This window comes from Odontesthes bonariensis, chromosome 10 (genome assembly GCF_027942865.1).
Source record: "Odontesthes bonariensis isolate fOdoBon6 chromosome 10, fOdoBon6.hap1, whole genome shotgun sequence".
Lineage (NCBI taxonomy): Eukaryota > Metazoa > Chordata > Actinopteri > Atheriniformes > Atherinopsidae > Odontesthes > Odontesthes bonariensis.
In genome coordinates this window covers 32,454,141-32,476,113 of record NC_134515.1, presented here as the reverse complement: position 1 = coordinate 32,476,113, position 21,973 = coordinate 32,454,141, and the positions used below count along the sequence as shown (strand labels likewise).

At 41.4% G+C, this 21,973-nt stretch overlaps 1 protein-coding gene across 1 annotated transcript; it reads left to right on the top strand.

The window, feature by feature from the left end:
* Positions 1-236: 236 nt before the first annotated feature.
* On the top strand, positions 237-10,063 carry pfdn4 (prefoldin subunit 4). The gene is made up of 4 exons (XM_075475802.1): positions 237-317; positions 733-840; positions 2,844-2,984; positions 9,706-10,063. Exons 1-4 carry the CDS (start codon positions 288-290, stop codon positions 9,835-9,837), a joined length of 411 nt encoding a protein of 136 aa, XP_075331917.1. The 5' UTR covers positions 237-287; the 3' UTR covers positions 9,838-10,063.
* Positions 10,064-21,973: the final 11,910 nt, after the last annotated feature.

The window sequence follows — 21,973 nt, the reverse complement described above, 5'->3', positions numbered from 1 at the left end:
AGGGAGCTACAGATTTCGTTATTTTTCCTAAACAGCCTATTTAATATTCTACTTCCAGAATCCCATGACAGTTCAAGCTAAAATGACTAAAAAAAAGTTGCCAACTGCCGCTTTAAAGCAAAAACGAAATAACACATAGGGTTAGGGTCACTTGTTTTTTTCATCGACAGCTGGACACAGCTTTAAATCCTGTTCCTATAATAAAACTGTACCCGCCCGGCTGCGAGGTGGCGCTGTCGCAGTATTTCTCTGCTGAGCGCCGCTTTTTGTCTGCAGTGGAAGTCAAGATGGCAGCAGCTACCATGAAGGGACCTGTGGTAAGTAATATTTTTAAGATGTATTCCATTTTCCTTGCATAGGCACTCTTGAGCTGCATTGGTCAGAGTGCAAATAAAATCAGCAGAGGTGTGTTTGGATGCCACAGTTCCTCATGCCGGTGATATTTTAAATCATTGTCACATCCTCGTTCACCTCATGTCGCTGGTAACAGCTAAATGTGAGCTAGCAAGCTAGCACACGAACCTGACCCATAATTCTTTAACTGTTAATTATAATGATGATATTATCCAAACAAGGCTGTGAGAGTCAACAGGACCGCGCTCCAGGTGCTGTGGAACATATGGTTTTACAAGCAAATGTGGATCAAATGATGGAGATTTAGTTAAAGCTCGATTTTTTTTCTTCTTCTTTGTACTTGCTAACGTCAACTCTCTCTATTTTTATTTTTTGCAGGCGGTTGAAGACGTGAGTGTGACTTTTGAAGACCAGCAGAAGATCAACAAATTCGCCAGGAATACGAGTCGGATGACGGAGCTGAAAAATGAAATAGAATCAAAGAGAGTAAGTAGTAGTAAGGTTGAAGTTCCCAGTGATGTGTGAATTACGTTTTCGAAACGAGAAGTTAATTCAAACTCTGTTGGAGACGCAGAGCTGAAGTCACTGCTGCGTTGTTACTGCCGTTATATCATTCAAAATGTTACCGTTTTCATTTCTACTTGAGGATAGCAGTTTGAAAGAAGTTGCGATTAAACCTTTTGAGGGTTAATAAATCATATTCTGGCTCTATGCGTTTAACAGTCATATGTGTCAGACTTGGTTATAACACAAACATCATTGCAGTTGTTATCAATTCTATTTTCTCAACTTATCAGCTCTCCAAATCTGCGCCTACAGTCAGTTGGATCAGTCATGCATCTTCGAGTACAAGTATTAAAGGGATAGTTCGCCTCTTTTGACATGAAGCTGTATGACATCCCATATATCATTTATGAACATTGACTTACTCCCCGCTGCGTCCTGTGAGCTGAGTTTTGGCATCCACAAAGGTAGTCCAGCTAGTTGGCTGGGGCTAGAAAAATAAAGCGTTTTGCTTCTCAAAACAATATGCGTTCAAAAGAGTAATACATTTGCATCACAAAATCGTTCTCCAGGAAAAAGTCAGACCTCACATCGCTTGGCGCTATTTTTTGCCTCCCTTGACATCAATGCGTCCAATGTAAACTGTGCAGACCGAAGAGCAGACCGAGCACTCCCCTGCTTCCGAGCAGCAAACACCGTAACAGGTGTGGCTATCGCTAGGTGGCTGGACACATTGATATCAAGGGAGGCAAAAATAGCGCCAAGCGATGTGAGGTCTGACTTTTTCATGCACAACAATTTTGTGATGCAAATGTATTACTCTTTTGAATGCATATTGTTTTGAGAAGCAAGACGCTTTATTTTTCTAGCCCCAGCCAACTAGCCGGACTACCTTCGTGGACGCCAAAACTCAGCTGTAATTTGGCTCACAGGACGCAGCAGGGGGTAAGTCAATGTTCATAAATGATATTGCTAATATGGGATGTCATACAGCTTCATGTCAAAAAAGGCGAACTACCCCTTTAATAATCACTATGGCTCAGCATTATGAATCAGTCTTTAAGGCTCTAGCATGGTTGCCGCGTCTGCTCGCGCGAGCGGTGTTGATGACGTCACGAGTTCGTGCCCGCCATAGGACCCCATATAGTGGCGCAAGTCGTTGCGCGCCAGTAGTTGCAATTTTCTCCGTCACAGAGGTGGCGCTGCTACGTGAAGATTACCACTATTCTACAACCACGAAAGTGGAGAAGAAAACAATGCCGCTGTCAAGAGCAGGAATACTGTAATTAATGATACTGCTGCAGTTTTCGGATCATTTTAATTTTTTAATTCAGTTAAAAGAGGTGAAGGTTTGAAGCCCCCGGCATCAACAGAGTCTCTGCCCTCTTCTTTGCCTTCACGTATCTGTCCCGTAGCTTCCTCCACACATTCTTACAGAACTCTCCCTCTTTCCCCAAAGTTCTGCCAATCTCTGTGCACCAGTTTGGGGAGTTTACGTGGTCCCTGTGCTGTTTCACTGCAGTTTCGTACAGCTGCCTGTACAAACGCACCTCCTCACTGAGCCTGGTCTCACATCGGTCCATCCGGTTCGTTGTGCTCGGCGCCGCCAAGTTACAAAAATCGACTGGTGCACGACAACGCGCTGCGCCGTCTTTTCAAGGGAAGCGCCAGGCCTGAAACGTCATTTTGACATCACGGTGCGACACCGCCGTGACAGACGCGGCAACCATGCTACCGCCTTTACAGTGGTTAGGCTGGAGTGTATAAACAACTTTTGATTTGATTTAGTTTGTCCTTTAATCCTACTTTTTTAATGTGATAAAACTGATCAGAGACAGTTTTTACGCCCTGTGAATTGACAACATTGAATAAGCACTGAAACCCACTTGGTTTAGATGTGTCACAGTAACATTTGGCCTCACAGGCTACACAGTTGCTAGATTACTGCTGCTAACTTGTTAATGGCCCTTATTTTCTCCATGTAGAAAACACTGCAGAACTTACAGGATGCCAGTGATGACCTAATGATGTTGGACGACGACTCTTTACTAATCCCTTATCAAATTGGTGGCGTCTTTGTCAGCCACTCCCAAGAAGAAACGCAAGAGATGCTAGAGGCTGCCAAGGTAAGTGTATTACAGTCACTCAGTAATTCTTCTCACTCCTCACACTTGAAAGCACTGGTGTAAGTCCAGCTTTTAGTCCTGAAGTCATTGAATCAAAGGACTATTAATTACATCTCATATTATAAGTATGCTTTGTTTCTTTTGTTTAAACCAAAACTGTATCATTTAAATTTTTTCTTTACAAAAAGTTGTACTAAATACTAGTGATGGGTAGATAAGGCCTCGTGAAGCGTTGCAGCACATTACCCTAACTGTATTGAAGCTGTGTTGGTACTGTGTTGCTCAATGCTGACACCTTCTGGATCTTAAAAATCATTACCGGCAACCCAATTACAGGCTCAACTGACATACTGATTTAATGACCTAGTATAGGCTATAAAATAATGTAATTTAAGGCAGTGGTTCTCAAACGGTGTGCCGCGAGGCAAGTCCAGGTGTGCCATGGGATTTTGTGACAACCATATGTTATTATTGCAATATACAACTACACAAAAATAATTATTTTTTAATTTACTATATCAGTACTTTGTATGCACTCATTTCATAATACATAGGCAAAATCTATACCCAAAAACAATTAGGCCTATTAAAAAAAATAAAATAAATTCCACAGAGAACCCCATATTTCGCTGTTAACGCAGTTGCGCAGGTGGGAATTATGAGACCATGACGCATCAAAGGCTGAAGGACAACATTAAAATAGAGATACACGCAAGAGGGAAAATGGAGCGCTTTCTTGTGCAGAGCAAACCACCAACCACCAGTGCAGAGACTGCTGACAACCCACCTCTAAAAGAAAAGAGGGAAAAAAAACTGTCAGTAGACACTATCATGAAAGTTACCCATCTTATGGCTTCAGTTGGACCGGGGGTGTCAACAATTCTCAGCCTGAGTGTGTCTTGTCGGGAGAAGTTAGCTAATGCTAACTTAACTCCTAGTTAGCTAATGCTTCTGCATCGGAACTTCTTCCTTTCCCCACCTACCTGTGTGAGTTGGCGTTCTCTACTCTAGTTCACATGAAGAACAACAGGAGGTCACGGCTCTCTGTTGAACAGGACTTGCTAGTGGCCCTCTCCTTAGTGCCACCAAGGATTAAAATAATCTTGCCAAAATGTTACATTTATAATTTGTAGTTTAGGACCTTGGACAATGCAGCTTCCTTGTATTGGCAGTTCTCTGTGCTGAATTTCTGCTGAGTTTCCTTTGCCTCATTTTTAATTTTGTGACCTGTCTGGTTTAAATGAGTGTGTTTCAAATACATTTTTGAAATATTTCGTTAATAAATATTTTAAGGCCCGGCCGATTATCGGACCCACCGATATATCGGGCCGATATTTAGCATTTTGGGGATATCGGCATCGGCCATACTTTCCATAAATTTCCACCGATAAGTTTATATAATTTTCACAACAAATTTTGCAGCCGTTTGGTTCTGAACGCGTCTTCTGCTCTCGCTCTCGCCACTTTGAGTTTATGAGCATTGCCCCGCCCGTCACAGCATCTGATTTGTTTGGCACACGGAATACAACCAATCAACACGCAAGGCTGCGAACGGTTTCAAGGCAGCCGTGGCGCAAGTTGGGGGCGGGGTGGCTACTGAACGCTGTGAGCGGTTTCAAGGCGGCGGTGGTGGCAGTACTACTTGAAGCAGAGAGAACAAACTCCCTTCAAGGTAAGCATATACGAAGCCTTATCCCCTGCAATAAGTCACAAACACACCAACGTTGCAAAAGCACGGCACCACAACGTCTTTATTAGTGTATACAACTAGTGAAAATGGTCCATTTGATCTGTGTAACGACGCAAAGCTTTAGCTCACGTAAGGATAACCAGAATAACAGCGAATACTCCTCACTGAAACGGTTGTCCATAAAGCAGTCTCAGCATAGTGTACAGTCATTTTTAAATCCCCACATGGAAACGTGAACGTGTCTGTAGTTCTACACGAAAGGTGGACTGAAAACCATGGTCAATGAAGACCAAATAAAACGTGTTTGTGTTTGTTCCTGAGACTAACCATTTGTTAGCGCAAGCCTGCTAGCTACTTGGTAGCCTGCCAGTGTGAGAGCCTATCTTGTTCCGTAACAACTGGTTACCCAGCATGTTAGAACCAACGGTGATTGGTCGTAATGTCCCTCTTACTTAACTTTAATAGAATTAAGTTTTGGCCAGTCGATGCGTTTCAAACATCTGGAGTAACATCTTGTTACGGGTAGCCAGACAGGCTGTCACACCACCACCAAGTAGCTAGCAGACTTGCGCTAACAACCATGGTGTTAGGTGAACAACTTCATGAAGCCGTACGCGACGCGACTCAGATGGTTCATTGTTAATTTTCTAATACTTTTTAATATAAAAATAACATATATTCAAGTATTCTCATAGCAGGGAGTGATTTATTTTTTTATTGATAATTATGTATTTATATTATTATTTTATTTCCCGTTTTATTCTAAGTTATGTTTGGCTTTATTTTACAAATGCTGCTGGCAGCTCCCTGCACTTTTCATTTTTACAATTAAAAAGACTTAATGGATATGAAAGTTTGTGTCAGGGCATGCTATTTTTAATTTATCGTGAATAATGTTTCTATTTATCGGTTGCACATATCGGTTATCGGCCTCCCATTTCCATAATTATCGGTATCGGTGTCGGCCCTGAAAAAACCATATCGGTCGGGCCCTAAAATATTTCATGAGTAATATAGTTGTCTTTTTATCACATTTTATTTGGCGTTAGTAAATGATTATGCACATTTACAGATATGTTACATGATATGAGTGATTACACGTGTTATAAGGGCTATTTTGCACAATAGGTCTGCCTTGAGATTTTTACTTGTCCTTTGGTGTGCCTTGGGCACAAAAAGTTTGGGAACCACTGATTTAAGGTATTGTATTTTATATAGTACTATTTCATATCTTAATTAAAGTTTAAATATCTTTGATATCTTTAAGGTTAAAATGTAATGTAAAAATTCAAGTTTTGTGAATGTACTTGTCCTTGAGGCAGGAAGGGGATTTTTTTTTTTTTTAAATAAATTTTTATTCAAGAACATAAGTAAAAATAATATGAATCAATAAAGCGACCATGAGGACGTTTTATAATGTCTCTATAGGCCTACCTGTGTCTGTTCCTGGTGTATTCCTATTTGTGGCCTCATTTTCGTGCCTGGCTCTGTAATGCCTCAGCATTGAAGAGGTCCTTTTTATTAAACCATTGGCGCCTAAAGCACCTGCAAAAAAGGCTGCTCAATGCCTAAGCCAGTTTTTAGAAAAGGTCCCCAATGCCTGAGGGTTTTTTGAACTAAAAACAATTCATTGAAAACACCTAAGAAAAATTCAATATCTCAGCCTCTGAAACCCATAAAGACATGAAATAAGTTGCATTTTAAAGGTTAAATTCTCTGCTTTTATTCCGTCATGTTCATTCAGCATTAACACCAACACATTTTCATTAAAAAAAATTAAAAAGATGAGTCAATACACACACAAACACACACACACCCATTTTATTCACACACACACACACACACACACACACACATGCCCACTACTACACAACACTACTTTCTCAGAGCGTGGTGCATGAAGCACTCGCGGTGCAGGGGGATATTGCACTGCCTGCATCCCATCAGTGTAGTCCCTGGGTGCTTGGTGTTCTCTTTGGCACACTCCCTGCAGGTCTTTCTCTTTTCACTGATCTTGGCCAGCTCATGCCCAGCTGAAGCTGTAGATGTAGATGCAGGATCAGTGTTGTCTTGGAGATGTAGATATCTAAAAATATGAGTGAAGATTCAAAATTCAATTTTTTTTCGCTGGCTGGATTGTATTACTTTTTTTTTTATCAATGTTGGACATTTGGTTCATGTAGTTTTGCTTTATGATTCAGGATAATACCCAATGCTGCTATTTATTATACTACTATTACTATACTGTTACTATACTATAACTAAATCATAATCATCATTACCATTATTATCATCATTATTATTATTAGTAGTAGTAGTTGTAGTTGGCACCACTTCAGCTACATTACTGGCCATGATAGAGACGTCATTGCAAAATAATAATATCAGCAATAATAATGAATGATTAAAAAAAACCCTGCAATATATCTTGCATTGTGCAGTTATACTGTATACTTCAGTGACATGACTTCTAAAACATCATAGTTGCCATACTGCAGTAATTCGCACGGGCTCTCTTTTTTTTGACATAAGGCCAACGCCACTCAAATAAGAATGAGAAGTCATCAGAATGAAGCGCAAGAATAAATAATTACCTCCAGATCTTGTCGAAACGATCTCGTGCCATCACTCGGGCGACATTTGTCTGATACAGCCACTTGCTCTGCCTCCAGTAATCCCGGCGAGTTGGTAGTTTGATTATTCCAAAAGTTAGGCAGAGACCGATGAAAGATTTCATCTCCTGCTTTGACACGGGGCTCCACTTCGAGTTGGATGGTGTGTGGCCGCGCGCCTGATCCGCATATAAGTTTGTCTGTGTCACCAACATATCCCAAACTTCATCAGTGAAAATATGCGAGAACACATCTAAAGGACTTGCATCTTCAGATATTGGCACCTTCAGCCCCGGTGTACGAGTACACTTTTGTTGACGTCGGGTACCAATTATTGTGCATTACATGCTGCATGCGTCTTGAAAATAATGATAAATGAACAATGTTGCGTTATGCAACAACCGGCGTTAGGGACAATGTTGCGTTATGCAACAACCGGCGTTAGGGACAATGTTGCGTTATTCAACAACCGGCGTTAGGGGCAATGTTGCGCTACGCAACATCCGGCGTCAATGGGTTAATGTAGGACAGTTCTTTCGAATAAATGCGACATTTAACCTGCATAAAATACAATAATTTAAACTGAGTCACTTTGAAATGGTTTTGAATTTGGATAGATAAAGTGGGAACTGGGAGGAACAGGATGAAACGACAAGGAAAAAAAAACAAATGCCTTATTTGCCGATATAAGATGAAAATGGTCCCACAAGGCGGAAACTTCTTTTTCTTTCCGGTGAAGGGGAAGGGGAGCATCAGCAGCTTTAGTTGTTACAATTGACATAGAAAATATGTTTGGGATACTTCTAGAATAGAAATAATCTGATACTTCGTCTTCGCTCACTTGGACCATATTTTATAGATGGAGGGGAATTGGACACACACCATATAGTGCCCACTTAAAGGAAGAGACTAAGTTTTATTGACATGCAGTATTATCAGGAAATGGGAAAAAAAAACAACAACATGGCAACACAAGTCAGCGCAAAGTTCAGTGTAACCGACATCAGATCCTTTGGCTGTAATCGCCGCTCTTCAGACTGACCATCCTGACAATGAGGTTTTTTTTTTTTTTCAGGGCAGCTCACTGCAGTGTCTCCCCGAGCTGTTTGAACACATTCCCACAACAGTCATGCATTAGTTTGCTTCATGGTTCGAGCCCCTCGGTCAAGCTCAGCCCAGATACATTCTGTTCTCTGTCTTCTCAAAATGGTTTTTGCATCGCCTGCTGGTGTGCTGTGGGACAAATCGAACAAGTTCCAGAAGATGTAGAGTAACAACTCCAGGATGGAGTGATCATCTGTAAAGGTTCTTGATGACTACATTTATAGTCGCTGACCCAGTTCATTCTTTTCTTGTTGTTTCGTTGCTTCTCTTCTTCACTTTAGTCTCAAAACTATAACTGACCGTCCTGTGGTCTGGGAAAGTACACCCTGGGTCTATTTTCTTCAATACAATATTTGATGTGAAATGGCATGGAGATCAAACCTTTTTAACTGAATCTAAATCACTTTCTATCAACAAGGCTTTAAAAGACACCCATTCTTCACACTGGCTAAAAAAAATGTTGATGTTGAAATGTGCTCTACGAGGGTTGTGAGCTGCAGGCAACCTCTCAACAACAGAAGTATCAATCTTTTGATTGACCCTTCAGCAGGGTATTGGATCAGCATTTTGTTTGACATCAAGCTGGTATTTTTAAATGTATGTAAGGGAAATTCATAATTTATCAGGTGAGTCCAAACACTACAAAGTAGCTGAACAGGGCCAGAGAGCAGGCATCAGCAGCCCAGGTCTCGGTGTCAGAGGGGAGTTGTTCAGCCAGTTGATCATATCCACGAGGGGGGTGCTCTAGATCTTCACTGATGCACCTTTCAGAAAAAAAGTGGATTAAATACCACTTTAATCATCAGTTTTAACATGTGAACTCTGGAGGCTGTTTTTACAATCAGGTCTGGACATTCTCCAGTGTTGCATGTTGACAGATGCATTTCAAAGAACAAATTCTGTGCGTGAGTGCAGGTCTCAAAGCACACAGGAGGCAGAACATGTTGCAGAAAGCACCCTGTGGAAATCTGTATTTTGTTTACAGCCTCCTGAACCGTCAGTACTGACTGAGCAGCACCAACATGTTTTTAAAATTTCCTGCTGGGCATGTGTAAAAGTGGCCGATTTCTCTATTGTTATTGCTGCTGCATCGCACATAAATGCACTGGCCTGAATTGATACAGAGTGCTTCTACACAGCCTGAATGACGAATGTGTCAACCAGCTCACTCATCATATCCACTGATTTATAATGTAGAGCACATTTGTACTTGTGGGCTTGTAGACAAATATAGACCTGTCTGATGTTGTGCGCGTTCTGTGTAGAGATTTTTTTTGCTTGTCATGTAACTGGAGTGTGCATCTTCTGTCAACAGGAAGCACTGGAACAGGAGGTCAAAGGCTTTGAGGAACGAGTGTCAGCAATACAGCAAGTATTGGGTGATCTGAAGATCCAGCTCTACGCCAAGTTTGGTAACAACATTAACCTGGAGGCAGATGAAAGCTGAGCATGGATTTTGACGGCTGCCCCAACATGGACTTAGACATGGAGTTCCTGTTTCACATCCATCAGATCCACAATGTGGCAACAAAACAACGAGAATACTTTGTCTGTAGCTTCTGGCCTTTGTTTACACACAGGATGCATATGGCTTTTTTTTTGTCTTTGCAAAGCAAATTCACAAGGATGGTATTGGTAAGGATTTGGGGATGAAATAAATACCTACAATTTCACATGCATTTTAAGTGACTTTTTATTTATTTTCTTTTTTTTCCTACTGTTGATCAAACTGAAGCAAAAACTGGTTGACTTTGAGTTTCTTTGTGTTTTACTTTCATTTGTGTTTGACAAAATGAACAACAGTTGTCCATAAGACATCACTGGAAAATCAATAAAGTGTAACACACCTAAATGAATAAGCAGCTGACATGTTTTCAGGAAGTAAATGTTGAATAAGAAACGGAATCACAGACTAAGCAAGAGTTTCTGCCTTAACTTTGGCTGCAGTTTTTGAATTAAATACAGTTTAGACCAGTGTCTAGAGAGTAAACGGTCAGTGCTTCAATATTTGTGCAGCAGGGGTCATAAGCACCTCACATAAACCCAAACTGAATCAGGGCTGATGTATACAAAATTTTAAATGCTTGACTCTAAAGTATCCTTTTACCTAGAATATTTGCTCCCTGTTTTGGGGAAGGCATCCAAGTCAGGCTGGGATTTTCATTTGCCTTCAAAACTCTACGTTTCGTTTCTCTGAATGTCATTGTCCATCTGTACAGCGACACTGCAATAATAATAATAATAATACATTTTATTTATAACTCACTTTACATTTACAACAAAATCTCAAAGTGCTACAAGACAACTAATAAGATAAATGCAGGGACAGTAAAATGCAAATAAAAGTAGTGAGTCCATTAAATGCAAAAAGAAATAAAAACGGGACAGCATTTAAAGGGAGATCATTAAAAACATTAGGTAAAAACAAGGTTGTCAGGCCTGTTTTAACTGCACCTATCAGCTCTGCTGCATCTGGCTTAAACTTAAGAATTCATCTGGCTGCTGCTTTCATATCGTCAGTAATGTTGGAAGCCATGCGTGCCCATACGATCACAGTGCCTCTACACATCTTCCAGATGATGTATGCTTTGGATCATTTCACTTTATCAAAGACACATGTAGGTCCATTTAAAAAAAAAAAAAAAAACAGATTTACATTGACTTGCATACATTTATGTTTCCAAGATTCTTAGTGTTTTCCTTTCCTTCTTTGTTTTTTCATGGCATGTTGTCACTTGCACAGAAAGCTCCTTTGACCACAGATTGTGGGTTCACAGCGACAGATTCCTTTTACATATCAAAATACCTCATTCTAAAATTCTCCACCTTACAGCACTTTGCATGTGACTATTATAACTTCACTGATAAACAACTTAATAAAAAAGTTAGAATTAAAATACTACTGGACTGATACTGTGACTGTGCTCACATGGCTTAACCGCTGAGGGGAACAACAGGCTGAGAGAGGGAGGTTGAACTACACCAAGTCAACGTGTCAAGGGATGAATGTTTTCACAAGAGAAAATGTAAAGTGAATGACAAATTAGCAGCTTGGTGACACTGTTAAACTTGGGAGATGGATGAGAAAACGGAAGATGTCTGCTCTTCACCCCTGCAGTAAGAGGAACCAGTTACTCTATAATGTTGTGGAGGGCATTTTGTTGGCACTATTAAGCTCCTTCTGTCATCTCAGAGGAAATGGCCACTGCAAATCAATAGAAGGTTGTTCACCTTTGTCTTATAGTGACACAGTTCTGTCCTGATGAGAATAGTCTCTTCTGTTGTGAAGGTGCACCCAGCTATAGATTACAAGGGGTTATGATGTTAAACATATTGTGGCCAGGTCTCAGTTCTGCATCACTTTTGTGGTGGTAATTGCACAAACTAGGGGCATTGTTTGAAATATGTGGAACATTTTGGAATGTAGGCCTTTTGTTTGGCTTTTTTCCTTCTAGGTTCTTGCTCTGAGGTGAAAAAGTTACCATTGTGGAAAGGGGATATCTATCCATCCATCCATCCATCCATCCATCCATCCATCATCTTCCGCTTGTCCGGGGATCGGGTCGCGGGGGCAGCAGCTTAAGCAGAGAAACCCAGACGTTCCTGTCCCCGGCCACTTCCTCCAGCTCTCCTGGGGGGACCCCGAGGCGTTCCCAGGCCAGCCGAGAAACATAGTTTCTCCAACGTGTCCTGGGTCTTCCCCAGGGCCTCCTCCCAGTGGGATGGGCCCGGAACACCTCACCAGGGAGGCATCCGGGGGGCGTCCTAATCAGATGCCCGAGCCACCTCATCTGACGCCTCTCGATGCGAAGGAGCAGCGGTTCTACTCCGAGCCCCTCCCGGATGACCGAGCTTCTCACCCTATTTCTAAGGGAGAGCCCAGACACCCTGCGGAGGAAACTCATTTCGGCCGCTTGTATTCGCGATCTCGTTCTTTCGGTCACTACCCACAGCTCGTGACCATAGGTGAGGATAGGAACATAGATTGACCGGTAAATCGAGAGCTTTGCCTTCTGGCTGAGCTCCTTTTTCACCACGACGGGCCGGTGCAGAGCCCGCATCACTGCAGACGCCGCACCGATCCGCCTGTCAATCTCCTGTTCCATTCGTCCCTCACTCGTGAACAAGACCCCGAGATACTTGAACTCCTCCACTTGGGGAAGGATCTCATTCCCGACCCGGAGAGGGCATTCCACCCTTTTCCGGCCGAGGACCATGGTCTCGGATTTGGAGGTGCTGATTCTCATCCCATCCGCTTCACACTCGGCTGCGAACCGCTCCAGTGAGAGCTGAAGGTCACGGCCCGACGACGCCAACAGAACCACATTGTCCGCAAAGTGCAGACCCGATTCTGAGGTCGCCAAAACGGACCCCCTCAACGCCCTGGCTACGCCTAGAAATTCTGTCCATAAAAATTAGGAACAGAATCGGTGACAAAGGGCAGCCCTGACGGAGTCCAACCCTCACAGGAGACATGTCCGACTTACTGCCGGCAATACGGACCAAACTCTGACACCGGTCATACAAAGACCGAACAGCCCATATCAAGGGGTCCGGCTCTCCATACTCCCGGAGCACCCCCCACAAGAGTCCCCGAGGGACACGGTCGAACGCCTTCTCCAAGTCCACAAAACACATGTAGACCGGTTGGGCGAACTCCCATGCACCCTCCAGGATCCTGCTGAGGGTATAAAGCTGGTCCACTGTTCCACGGCCAGGACGAACATCACACTGCACCTCCTGAATCCGAGATTCAGTCCTGAAACTGCTTTGCCTCCTCAGGTCAATTCGCGTGTCCTTGAATTACTGAAGTACAATCCTACATTGCTCAAATGTGCTCCCCTCATACATTTCTCTGACCAGTACTCTTCTATTTGCTTTTTGTGGTGGTAAAATGGCCAATCTCCTGTGTAGATGGTACTTAAAAAAAAAGCAGTGGTTTAAATGGTTTATGATTATATAATTAAAACATACTTCATTTTTACCATTGCACTTAGATACTAATAGAACCATAGCTTAAATAATATAATATTTTTTTTACATGAATTTATCTTTGATTGATCTTTAATTTCTATTGGTCGCCTATCAGTGGTTCCAGTAAAAGAAAAAACACAAATCAGTAAAATCCCTTGTAGGTGACAGAAAACTAATAAAAACTTATTTTCCATAATTTATTTGTTTAGATCTCAGTGTATGTAATGTCTTTGCAACACTTAAATTCTCAATACATAATGCTGGATGGTTTCTGGCCCTCACAAATATACACAATGCACAGGCTTCATTAAATTGCGCCCTCAAGTGTGGCCTGCACAAACTAATAAAATCTCTGTGAGAAGAGATGTAAAGCTTGAAACTACAGCTGACGCCACAGGAGGATCGAGATCTCAATTAACAGGTTTCCTCTCCCAGAAGTTTTTCCTGCTGAGCATTCATGACTATGATTAAGAGAAACTCCACCCACACAAACTTGTCTTAATGAACTGGTTGTTAAACCTCCGACTCACAGGAACACATATGGAAATGACTGGAGTTATTTCCCCAATGGCCTCGGTCTCTGTTGCTCTCTTTATCTACATATTCCTATCTGTCCTTTTTCTTCCCTGCCTCTTCTACCAGAATCTGGATGATCGCCTTTTTCTTAATACTGGAATAGAAGTGTGAATAATAAAGGTAGAAAATAAAGGTTGTTATTTTCACTCAAATAATGGTCTTTCTTGAGATATTCTCATAAGTTAATGTGAAATTGCTCAATTTGAGGTTGTGTTAGGATATAAGGTACACACGCGTGATAAGCACTGATGATTTTGAAGCTTTGGGTAACAGCAGAAACATACCATCGGGTGTCTCTGTCTCCCCAGTCATTTCACTGTGAGTCCAATAGCTTTCAGTGATACCAAGATGAACTCTTTGGCTACGTTTGCGCATTGCAAATATTGGAGAAATTTTGAAATAAAATGTATGTATGGTTCCTGCAGAAGAGTTATGAATGAGAAAAGGAGAAAATTGTATATGCAATACAAAGTGTTTCGTGAACAAAATAAACAGATTACAATCGTATGTTTTGGGCTTGTTGTTGAGCATCTGATAAACCACAAACAGTTTAATAACATCCCTATCTTCTTTTTAAATAATACCACCCAGTGGTCTGTGCATATTCAGCTGTTAGCTGATGTCTACTGCTTTTCCACAAAGAGTCTGTGCACTATTCATCATTTTCTGCACTGATGCTGAAGTGAAAAATTGTGTTTGCTCACTGTCACGTGCATGTTAGGCTAAATGTCAGGAGAGTCAACCCAGACGTTTTGAAAAATCCAAAGCAGCCGCCGCCATTCTTCATCACTAAAGGCTGTTCTTTCTCAGCCAGCCTCTATACACAGGCAATCCAGGTCCTCTCAAAAGCACAATGCACCTGTGAAATGACAAGCTGTTCTTATCGTGGCAAATATTTTCACGGATTTGCAAAATTAAAACCCCTACAGGACGATGATTTTTTTTACCTTGCTTTTTCCAGGAGACTACAGTTGTTTACTTGTTGTTCTCTGTCTTCAGATAACTCTTCGTATTAAAGAGGTCAGAAAAACAAGGGAAGAAAAGAAGAAACAAATATGCCTGATCAGATTTGGACAGTATTTTGATGTTTCTTCAGTTACAAAATGATAGTCTCTAATGTGAGAATGCTTCAGTCTGTTTCATATTATTGTAAAATAAATACTGCATCCTTGGACTTATAGAGCAGGTACTTGAAAAGGTCAAACAAAGATAAGCAGATTAATGATATGTGAAAACCTTGATTGGCTGCAGGCCAGCTCCACCAGAGTGTTTCAATCAAGTGGGTTTGAAAACTAACTGAGTTTCTCAGCGATGGGACAGGATATTGTTTCAGCCATGATAGTTGAAACACGCTGTCAGAGAATGTGAGGTAAGCTCTGTCATGGGGATTAAAAAAGAGAAGCTTAAAAAGCGCAAAGCAAGATTGAATGCTGTGAAGATATTATGTGTAAATGTTACAGCTCATTTAGGAAGCAGCGAAATCGCGTGGTGCTGAAACTGTGGACTGATCAAAGACCTGAAGAGTTTTCTGTGAGACTTTTAACACTAATTAATGCATTGCTGATTACTTTCCTTTCTTCCACATCCTGTGGACAGGGATTGCTTTATGCGTGGAATCCCTCTGATGCAATATATTCTGTCACTCATTTCATTACTGTCTATCAAGTTGATCAGCCTAAACAATAAAGTCGTGATTCCACCGAGGCAGCCTATGATTTGTCTGAATGATGAAGTCAAGTCTGTGTGTAAACTGATCCCTCTTTGAGCCTGTGAGAGCATCAGTGAGGCAGCCAGGATTTACAAGTGCTCTGAAAACAAATTAGTGTCCCAGAAGCAACATCCAGTGGTTTATTTAAAGATTTGTTTGTCTCCCATTTCTGATTTGCTGAATTGGAAATGAAAATGTTCAACCATGTACCATCAAGTCTTCATCTAGGAAGCTTAAAGTGTGTGGGAGTCTGATCTTTTGTCTATCAATTATTTATTTCATCTAGATATGCTTCAAAAATACATTTCCATATCCACCATGGGACAGTAGACCAAAACAATGTACTGTATGACTGTATGTATAGTTTGCCAGGTACATTAACCGGGTAGGAAACTGATTAAACTCACACATCCCAGCTTCACAAAACACAAGTTTAACAGGAGACATTAACTTAAATCTTACAAAACATTACGTTACGTTACATTTTATGCATCCTTTACCCTTAAAGCTCATCAGTCTTGTGTAGTTTACTACTTTTTTCCCAACTGAAATATCAAAAGAAATAGTGGACAGACTGCTATGACAAAATTTTGTACAAATACTTATGTCCCCAATAGAAAAAAATCTATTCACTTTAGTCACCCTTTTAATTTCCTCTAATACCACCATGAAATTGAAATAGTTTTTCTTTCTGAAAATTTCCCAATAACTAAATTAGGAGCTATTCATTCTCTTTAGCCTCAAATACTGCCTTTTTACTGCTGTTGTCAAAGCCTTGACCTACACAAGATATCTTTTGGCATTAGTGCAGTGACACATCAAAACATCCCGCAATGTAATCTTTATTCAGCACGTCGATTAATAACTTGTAAATATACCGTATTACTAGTTTACCCATTGCATTGAAATCTGATGCTAAAGGCTACCTTCTGTGTTGGTAAGTGTTAAAAGTCTGGAGAAAAAATGGCTGTACAATGCTGTCAGAGTGAGAATGAGCTGATCTAGCAAAAACAAACCCTTCTCATGATTATCAATGGCTTCGCTGATCTCCTAATATTTGCACTATTGCCACCACCTTTTCAGACAACATCGTGAACATTGAGAAGGGCTGCAGAGCCTAATTACCAAGTTTAGTGTGCATAAATGAAACATTTGCTGAGATTTGATCTTAAAACATAATCAAAGAAACTTATACTTTGGAGGTTTTGCCCCTATTTGAATTAACTGTGGCAGGTGGCAAGAGATCAGTGGCATAACCAATACAGTGCTTTGTCTGAAGATAATATCTGCCAATATTTCCCAAGGTTATAAAAAATTACAGTTTCCTGAGCACTTCCTTTCCAGAAAAGAAAAAAAAGAAAGAATGACGATGTTGGGTTTAATCAAGTTATACGGTCAAGTCAATTTGATTAATTGTAGCGTTAAAGAAAATAATTAGTGTAATGTCCACAATTAGTAGGTCAAACTTCAAAACTTTATTCATACAGCTCTAGTGGCAGACACTGCTCAGAGAAAGTAAAAACACTATAAATATCTACACTGAGTGATGCTACCAGGTGAAAACGTTATATCTGTCAAAAAAACCCATGTCAGGACTTCATTATGAGCATGTTGACAACAACATATGGGCTCAAGTGGCTCAGGTGTTTAAGTGAGACCACTGTAGGAATGTGCTCAAGTGTCCTTGCGCAAGACACTGAAGACTGAAACTCCCTTTTGCAGGTGAGCACATTGTCTGTGAGTGAGTGTCTGTGAACGGATTAATGAAAAATACATCATAATACCCTTAAGACAAAGCTAGGGTTAACAGAGCTGGTGGTCCAGTGCAGCCATGTGCAATATGTGTGTGTTGCACTCTGTTACTCTAATAGGATTCACTGAAGAAGAATGTTCCCCATTCACTCCAGCAGGATTTTCCCAAAGTAGAAATTTAAAGCGATGCCCCTTCAGTCATATTAGTGTTGCACTGACTCAGCTCCACTGTCATCTAATTAGTCTCAATTTATGGCGTAACAACAGCACAAAAATAGCGTCTTGTAGTAGTGCCTATCTCTGTAATCGCTCCCGTGTTCATGTTTCCTCCACTTCTTTGAAACGTACACATAGCTTAATTAATGGGGGAAAACAGGAAGGGTAAAACAAAGATGAATTATAACTTGTCTTTTTTTTTCATCCAATTAAATGTAACTGATGAATATCGATTCGTATTCAAGCAAAACAAAGTCAGCATCTGCATTGCCAAACAGTCAAAGGTTCAGCATTGGATGTGGTGTCACTGAATCCATTACAAATCCACATTCATGTGTTTAATGCAGTCCAGTATAAAACCTTAGTGTTTGATGTCTCTGTGTTGTTCACCTTGAACGCTGACCTTCTATTTACACCTCAGTAGGGGCTGTGCTTTCTTTTCACTTCAGTTTTGGTTTCAACACTTCACTCAGCCCCAACTGGCACAGGCAGCTTTGATGTGTGCCAGGGAGCTAATGTCATCCTGCCAATAAATTGTCTATTGAATGCTTTCAATTAGGCCATTCAACCAGCTCAGAGGAGAATAACATCAAAAAGGGATGCAGAGGGCTGCATAATATTGCAACACAGTTAAGTCCAGTATCACTGTAATTGGACAGAGTTCAATGGCTAAAAACAAAAACAGCGGGGCTTGTTTCATTTCTGCACATGGCCTGCATGAAGGGCACATGTGGATGAACATTTTTCTAGGCCTTGGTATCTAAGTAGCAAACACCAAGAACTCAAATCAAAATCACCCAGTAGGTTCTTTGTAAAAAAAACCTAAATATGTCCTTAGGGGTGTCCTCAACTACCACCTTCACAGCCAGCAAGAGAAAAACACAACTCATATGAGTGTCTCCTCATTTTCTTTAACAAGCCACAAAGTCTTCTTAAGAAGAATAAAAGTGGGATGGATGGCACAATTACTTGCAACACTGTCAACCACAGGAATTAAGTTTGACAGAGATAAAACAACACTTTTCCTACTTCCTGGTTAGGAGATAGAACTAAATTTATTGTTGTTGAAGACAGTTTTGTTTGGTCATTCGTATTATAATGTTAAAATAGCAGAAGGGAAAGGGTCAGGAAAGGACCCCCTGGCCTGGAGTCAAGATGAGGGTAGTGGATAAATAGACCTACAAAAGGAGGTGGCAGAGACTTCTGATGAAGATTCTTTGGTATAGGGGAAGAGGTGGAGATGGGAGGAAGCAGGTTACGTGAATGTCAGTCTGGAATGAGAATGAAAGACCAGAAGAAAGTTTAAAAAGAATGGGGATCAGATTGATTGTCAAAAGAATTAAGAATGAAGAGAGTTTGACAGCATAGGATGTGACAAACCTTAACAGGATGAAATACCCAAACACAAGTAAAGGAAGGCACATGTGAGGAAAAAATAGATCTTATTATTGAACTAATGCATAAGCCTCATTACTTGGTTAGGGTTACAAATCTAAAGCCTGATTCTTACTCGGCGCAACCTCGCTTTGACCCATTCTTACTAGCTGGTCGCAAATGGCGCAAACGGTCACGTGACCCAAAATTCCGCCACGCCCCCCGTCACAAGCTAAAAAATCCTCGCGCGTCGCAAGGTCGCGCACACAACTTTTTTTCTGACTTCGCGCGAGCTCAACCGGAAACAGCTGACCAAGAGAAAGGAAACATGAACACTGCAGAGACCGCAGTGACCGAGAGGGTGCGCCTCTACAAACATCTGTACGACACGTCTATGAAGTTACACTGGGACAACGTTGTCCCAAAGGACAACGTTTGACAACGTTTGACAAAGTTCGTCTTGTTGCAAAGGACGAACATTCCACCTTCTCTTCTGTTAGCCGCTTAGCTCTGAGATACATATACAGTTCTACACCCAGAGTAAATTCATTCCGCATCCGCATCAGATGTGCCAGCCTCTGCTGACGTGACACCACAGGTGGCATTGTGTATGCTTTCTTCGTATGCTTTTCTTCGTCCGGTTCTTCAGCTTGTTTCCTCAACAGTGACGCCCGCTGGTCTGGAGAGAACTGCAAATGTGACGCATACTCGGCGCAAACTGCGCTTATGAGCTGAAGGAACTGTGAAGGGGCTGGCGCTTTCGATGACGTCATTAATGGTTCTCGAGCCAGAACAGTTGCGCGGTTGCACCGAGTAAGAATCAGGCTTTAGCCACCTGGTTGGAGTTAGAATCATGAGCTAATATAAATTCCAAATTTTTGTGGACACCAAAATAACACCTTTTGACAACACTTAAAATTCCTTGTTGGGTTTTGACAATAACAAAACTTGGTTAGGGTAGAAAATATCATGGTTAGGACTAAATTACATTATTTGTGCTATGCCACTATCACTTCAAAGGACACTATTTGACACAAGGTTGCACATCCTTTAACTGTAATAATCATAGATCGTTATTGACTGTATGAGCAAAAAGCTCCATGGGGTTGTTTTTGGGAGAACAGTCTTGTAGTAAAGCTGGAGCTAGCGATGCTGAGTGAGCTCTTTACAAATAAAACATTTTTAGTTGATCTTGGTGAAACAGTTGCTGTGTTTCCATCTAATCTCCATCTCTATTTTGTAAATAATTATGATTACTATGAATTGAATTCCAATTGGCTTGAATTGGACTATACTGTTGAAGTGCCTTGAGATGACATTTGTTGTATTTGGCGCTATATAAATAAAACTGAATTGAATTGAATGAATCTTTTATGCAATTTTAACCCTTTAGGCGCCAAGATTGTTTTTTGAAAATACTGGATTTTGACATTAATATTTCAAAAGCTGGTGGCTGAAAGGGGGTTAAAGATAGATGCCTACTGTACATTAGAAAAATGTTGCCCATGATCCATAGTTTATGTGGGGAATGAAATTATTGATCTAATTTGAATATTATGACGTCATCAGGTGGCAGCCATTTTGAATCTCATTATGTTCAGGAAATATTGGAATTGAGTGATTATGAACTTGTTTTTTTAAAACTTTTTTTTCTTTTTTATCTTTTTATCATCATCTATAATGATCAGGGAACAGGAAAGCAACAATAAAACAGAATAATGTAGTAAAATATTACTATATCATCATTACCATATAGTAGGAAAACGCATGCGAAAAGTTGCCTATATTTTTTCAGGAAATGGTGGATATTGACTTGATGTTTGAACTTATTTTCATTTTTCTGTCTTTTACCATCATTCATAAGGAGGAAACCAACAATAAAACAGGAGAAAGTGGTAAAATACTGTCATCATTACCATAGGGTAGGAAAACACATGCAAGAAGTGGAAGACATTGAATTGTCACGGAAACCAGTGTTGCTCTGCTTAGTTCTTATACGCTTGCGCACACATGTATTTCCGTGAACAGATGACAGCATAGTCAGGCGCTTCGTGTCATGCCAAGCACAAGCCAGGAGTTTGCCCTTCCTCATAAAGACTGGGTCATCCCCCTTTCTCAGAGACAACTCTGTCCTTCTGAGGCACCTGGGCATGCCCCGCCTTGCACAGTTCACTGTGGCACACAAACCAGTGTCTGCCCCTGCCAGCTCATTAGCAATGGCAGGCGAGGTATAATACGAGTCCATGTATACCCAGCCACTATCATCGGTGACATCTCTGCCAACATGTCGTGTCCCCTTTCCACGCACAAGAGGAGTGCAGCGGCTACTCGCCGCGGTGCCACCCACTGGACGGCTAGTAATGCTACGGCCTCTCACTCCCCTGCTGCCACGACCAACACCTCTCCTACGGACACTACGACCACGCTCGCCACTGCCACCCACCCCGTAAAACCCAGAGAAAGGGACAGAAGGAGTATGTATGTGTTTGTGCTTGAACATTGTGTGATCCGATGTCAGGATCATTGCGCTGGCGGATAGGCGCGCCGCGGCTAGCCGCACCACCGGGGGCTGGGTGGAGAGAGCGCATGCTAGAGATACCAGACCCACTTCTCCCACCCCTGATTCCTCGACCAACACCTCTACGGACACTGCGACCGCGTTCCCCACTACCACCCACTCCATTGAGGTTGGATAACGGCACCGAATAAGTTGGAGTGTGTGTGTGTGCTTGGAGAACAGCCTCGCTTCGCATGCCGGCACTGCCTTCGGAAGTTTCACCGTGGGAAGCGCGTCCGATCCTCCTCCTCACGAGGTAAAAACTCTCCTTCGGAGTCGGAATCAGCAAATAGCATGCTCAATACTTCCGCACGGTTCAAGTTCTTACAAGCCATGGTGTAAAAACTCAGTAATAGTTCGCTGACAATAAAAATTCGACTCGCACGTCTCAACAGAAAAGCTCTGAATAACTGCTTTCGTGTCTGA

What these genes read in the sequence shown, in the direction of transcription:
- pfdn4 (XM_075475802.1), top strand. Translation starts at nt 288, where the DNA reads ATGGCAGCAGCTACCATGAAGGGACCTGTG. An exon ending in ATGAAATAGAATCAAAGAGA is followed by an intron (nt 841 to 2,843) that starts GTAAGTAGTAGT and finishes TTCTCCATGTAG; the next exon opens with AAAACACTGCAGAACTTACA. An exon ending in AGATGCTAGAGGCTGCCAAG is followed by an intron (nt 2,985 to 9,705) that starts GTAAGTGTATTA and finishes TTCTGTCAACAG; the next exon opens with GAAGCACTGGAACAGGAGGT.